The following is a 5592-nucleotide window of genomic DNA, read 5'->3' on the forward strand; positions in this document are numbered from 1 at the left end:
ACGGTATCCAGGTGTCCGTTACGGTGCCACGCTGGAAGGAGAATAAAGTTCGAAGGACAAATAAGTCCTTGACGTCATTTTGCAAATAAAGTTCGAAGGACAAATAGGTCCTTAAGAATTTAGTTCATTATGCTTCTATATGTATCATATATTACTATCTAATTGAAATATACCTATATTATGTATCATATATTACTATCTAATTTAATAATAAAATGTGTCACATGACACTCTTATTAAAATTGAGAGAAAATATTTTTTTTCAAAATTAATAAACTCCTTTCCTAAATTCTCTCATCTACCTCTCTCCATTTTTCTATTTCTCTCTACTATTTTTACTCTATATATAATTATATTTTAGGGTAAAAAACCCAAATGAGCCAAGGGGAGCTTAGTTTAACATAAATCCGCCAAATCAAATTTCGATACGTCAATCCACCAGAACAGATTTTTATATAATTCGAATCAAAAGGATTCGAATTCAGTTTGCAAGTAATTCGAATTGATTCAAATCGAATTACTATCAAAGAATATTCCCACGTAATTCGAATCAATTAGAAACGAATTATGCATGCAAAATTCCTTAATAATTCGAAATGACTTACTTCGAATTATGTTGGAGTAGTTCGAGTCATATCATTTCGAATTACTTGGAAAATGGCACTTGAGTGAATTTCGAATCAAATTGATTCGAATTAGGTGAATTTGGTGAGTGTTAGTAATTCGAATCTAATTGATTCGAATTACACGGATTTCGGCTATATAAGGAGTTCGAACCAAGTTCATTCGATTCACTTTATCATTCTCATACCCCACCAAATCCCAGAGAAAACGACCAACATTCGGGCCGAGTAAGCCCGGAGCGGCATATTCAGGCGATGGGGGATGATCTGGGGAGGCTTTATCGTTTGGATGGAGTTGCTCATATCGCCGGTGTAATCAACGAAGAGGTTAGTGGTTTATGATGTTGCGTTGTTGATAGTGTTTTTTGTTAGTGGTTTATGGTAGTGGTTGATGAAAGCGGTTTATGATAGCGGTATTTCTTCATGGGTTATGATAGTGGTTTTATGATAGTGGTAGTAGTTAATGGTTTTTTATAATGGTTTATGTTATTGTTAGTGGTTTAGGTTACTGGTTTAGGTTAGTGGTTTAGGATAGTGGTTTAGGATAGTGATGTAGGCAAGTGGTTTTCGTTAATGGTTTTTGATAGCGGTTTCTGTTAGTGTTAGCGGTTTAGGATAGTGGTATAAGCCAGTGGTTTTTGTTAGTGGTTTTTTGTTATTATTTTTTCTTAGTGGTTTTTGTTAATGGTTTTGTATAGTGGTTTCAGTGACTGTTAGTGGTTTAGGGTAGTGGTTTAGGGTTGAGGTATAGGCTAGGGGTTTTCGTTAACGGTTTTACTTGTTAGTGATTGTTGTTTTTGTTAATGGTTTTTGCACGTGGTTTATGTTAGCGGTTTGTGTATACAAGGTTGGTCGCTGGCTTAATATATGATGTGTCGCACGATTTATTTTTTGGTTCTTTATGAAATATATTGTATACGTTAGTGGTTTGTGCATCTGTTCTAATTATGCGGTTTATCTACTGCCCAGCCTCGGCGTTGCATATCCAGCGTTAGGCGGTAGCAGGGGATGCGTCTTGATGAGAGGTACGTTCCGTACTTGCAGATGGTCGGATTGTACCATCTTGCGAGACTGAACGACAGATGGTTCCGACTAGACGAGCCCCTAGTCAGCGCATTCGTCGAGAGGTAGCGGCCTGAGACGCACACCTTCCACATGCCGTTCGGAGAGTGCACCATCACGCTTCAGGACGTCGCTTACCAGCTGGGGTTGCCAGTGGACGGACATTACGTCAGTGGTTGCCTGACAGACTTCCACCTTTAGATTGAGGGTGGGAGGCCAGCTTGGCAGTGGTTCCATGAGTTGCTCGGTGTTTTACCTCCCGAAAACCAAGTTCAGAAATTCGCAGTCAACTGCACCTGGTTCCAGGAGACATTTACAGAGTGTCCCGTAGGGGCTGATGAGGAGACAGTTAGGCGCTTTGCCCGTGCCTATATCATGATGTTGTTGGGCACGCAGCTGTTTGCCGACAAGTCCGGCAATCGTATACACATCAGATGGCTACCCTTTGTTGCTAGGCTTGAGGAGATGGGTGGCTACAGTTGGGGATCGGCGGCACTAGGTTGGTTGTACCGGTGCATGTGCCGAGTCGCCAACAGACATGTCGTGAAGTTAGCTGGGCCGTTACAGTTACTGCAGTCTTGGATCTTCTGGAGGTTTCCTTCTTTTAGGCCTACTGGGTATGATGCGTTTAGCTGGCCCCTTGCCTCGAGGTACCGTTATTGTTTTGTATTATGTATCCTTATTGTTATGAATTTTCAATTGTGCAAGCAATTTCGTGCCTTGTAGAATGAGTCATGAACGCGTTAAAATGTATAATTTCTTGCGCAGATGGTCTGGTTACAATCCTGGGATTAGCAACAAGGGACCTCGTGTACAGATGGCTCGCCTGAAGATCGACTTGTTACAGCCTCGGGATGTAAGTACGCGGAGCCCATATCTATTTATAGTCGTTCTTTCAGTTTATATGGTCTAACAGAAGCGTGAAATTGTTTTTCTTTTTTGTCTTTTTAGTTCATATGGATGCCCTATAGCGCACTCGACGTCATCCAGGTTGTCCATCCGGAGGTCTTGGAGCCTCGTCATACAATGTTATGGCGTTGTGTGACGTCCCTGATTTATTTTGCGGTGGTTGAGTGGCATCAGGTTGATAGAGTTTTACCGCAGTTTGGCGGCGTTCAGCCCCCACCGCATCCGCCCTGAACATCGACTTCTTGATGTCGAAGGACGGGCGAGGAGGTGACCGTTGGTTCCCGTCGCACTTACCTGACTGGCATCTTCACTGGCAGAATCGTGCGGAGCACATTTTACAGTTCGACATAGTGGCTGACCCGGGTCCCTCGCATGATTTCTTGGCATGGTGGCATCAGCACGGAAAGAGGTTCCTGTCGCCGGAGATATTATTGGGGGATCCGAGAGGTCTTCCTATTCCGGATGAGGCGACGCAGAGGGGTGCAGGCCGAGTTCTAGAGATGGACCGAGTCGACGATGTTCCTGACAAACGTCGTCTTGAGAGGAGAGCTCGAGTCGGGACACGTCGTAGCCAGCGTGAGTGGAACTGGCTGGATCATGCTATGGAGGATGTCGAGGACGCAGGTAGGGGTGGCGGGAGACGATGTGGGCGTGGAGGCAGGAGGAGGGGGGCTGCTGCTAGAGAGGGTGCCCATCAGCCTGGGGGGGATGCAGCTGGAGGAGGTGATGGGGCGGGGGTTGATAGGCCCCGTCAGGGGGGGCATGATGGTATGGGGTATGGATCTGGTATGGGAGATCCCACGAGTCACACTGACGCTGGGCTTGGGGGTGGACCTCTTGGAGATTATTTCGTCGGTGTTCTCGGTGACGATTAGACACTTCAGGAGAGTACTCCATGGGTGAGTCCGGGCTCCATGTTTCCAGACTTCCTTGCTAGTGATGGGATTGTCGCCGAGTTCGGTGGACCACATTTCCTTGAGGATATCCGGACCATCATGCAGGAGGATGATGCTGCACGAGGACGGGTTCACACGACAGGGACACAGGCACCGTTAGATGTAGATCTGAACGAGCCTGCCACGGTGCCTCCTGTGCAGACTTTTGCCCTGGGTGGGACGCCAGCATCGGCCCAGACTCTGGGGTCATATTCCGTTGCCGGCTCGTCATCATCCAGACCCGTGCATGTCCCCCCCAGGACGCCGACACAGGCAGCTCCGGATGACGACGATGACTCCATTGAGGATGAAGAGCCATTTATTATACGGAGAGGTCAGAGGACACGGGTTCCACGCCGTTGTTTCACGGGGTCACACCTCTTTAGATGATTTGGGGATCGTGGTGTATGTCGTCTTGTTATGTTTATGTTATGTATCTTTTTTTGTTGGTTATCAGTGTTATGTATGGTTTCATTAAGGTAGTTGTTCGTGCAGCAGTTACTTTGATGTTATGTTATGTATTATCAGTCATCCCATCATTTCCATGATTTTACTCATTTAACTTAACTACATAATTAGAAAGACATTCAACAAGCATATCTTGTACGAATTACAACTTTCATCACTTATACAATACAACTGAGTTCCACCTAGAACATTGATTGCTAACTGAAATAAAATACAGCTGCTGATACGAACAAAAAAAAAAACAGACACACCAACGTTCCTATTCATTCCCAGCTGTCCCGATGGGTTGTCCGGCTTGCGGACAACTCCAACGAGTGTGTCCTGGCTGCCTGCAGAGGCCACATCTCTTTGGCCGGTTCGGATCTGCATCATCCATGTTGGTGCGAATGCGGGTGGACCTCGGACGACCCTCCTTCGCACGCCTCATGTTCGGATCCGGTATAACGGTAGGCCCGCCATAAGGTGGCCAGAATCCCTCCGGAATGGGAGGTGTAAATCCCATCTGATAGACACCGAAAACGGAACTAAGGCGATAGACCTGGTGGACATAAGGCATCCAAGTAAGACGTGAATAGCTCTGGTGTCCTTACCTCGGGAAATAATATGTCATCCGATATTTTTTTACAATTAAAATATTTTAAATGTAAAAGTATACACATTAAATTATTTTAAATTTTAGATGACGAATGTTAAAATTAATTATTAATAAAAAAATAGACTTTTTCATATAAAAATAATAACCAAAAGTCTTATTATTTAATTTTTTATCTGCAGGTATCTTGGTCTTCTTAATCGGAGACTTTTGTTAACTTACGACTTTTTTGTAAAAGTAGTTTGATTTTATAAATCTTTTGTGTCATGCATAGTTTATACTGTTAGAACAAAGTGAACTATAATTTTTTAAAAAATTTATTCTCGTAATGTTATTATGGATAAAAATACTAGTTCTAATATAATACACAAATACACTAATACTAACTTAATACATGAATGATGCACAAATGAACTAATGCTAACTTGATGCATAAATGAACTCATGCTAACTAATGCCACTGGTATGATGAAAACTGAACTAATGCAATTTAACAAATTCTAATATAATACACAAATGCACTAAAACTAAACTAATGCAATTTAAGAAAAAAAGTAGAAACAGAACAATCCCAATTTCTGCAATTTTAATACAAATAATTTAAATTGCAGAATACAACAAGTTAACTAGATTTCAAAATACAAGCATAATTTTATAAACTAAATTCTCATAATAGAAGCATAATAGAAGTATAATGAACTAAATTCTCAAGGACGTATTTGTCCTTCGAACTTTATTTGCAAAATGACGTCAATGACTTATTTGTCCTTCGAACTTTATTCCCCTTCTAGCATGGCACCGTAACGGACACCTGAACACCGTTTCAGCCACGTTAGTCAGTTCCATTTGGTGTATAAGAGGCAAATAGACGAAATGACTAAATTGTCCTCTGTTTGTTAAAGTCAGAGACTTTTTTGTATTTAAATTTTATCAAAAATATATTTGTCAAAAATTTAAAAAGTCAAGAACCAATATGTCTTTTTCCCTATATATTATTCATAGG

The 5592-nt window shown here is 42.3% G+C and overlaps 1 protein-coding gene across 1 annotated transcript; it reads left to right on the plus strand.

Moving 5' to 3' along the window:
• Positions 905 to 3350, plus strand: LOC110267467 (protein MAIN-LIKE 1-like). The gene is made up of 4 exons (XM_021113088.1): positions 905 to 950; positions 1593 to 2335; positions 2481 to 2541; positions 2637 to 3350. Exons 2-4 carry the CDS (start codon positions 2061 to 2063, stop codon positions 2823 to 2825), a joined length of 525 nt encoding a protein of 174 aa, XP_020968747.1. The 5' UTR covers positions 905 to 950; positions 1593 to 2060; the 3' UTR covers positions 2826 to 3350.

This window comes from Arachis ipaensis, chromosome B02, assembly GCF_000816755.2.
Source record: "Arachis ipaensis cultivar K30076 chromosome B02, Araip1.1, whole genome shotgun sequence".
NCBI lineage: Eukaryota > Viridiplantae > Streptophyta > Magnoliopsida > Fabales > Fabaceae > Arachis > Arachis ipaensis.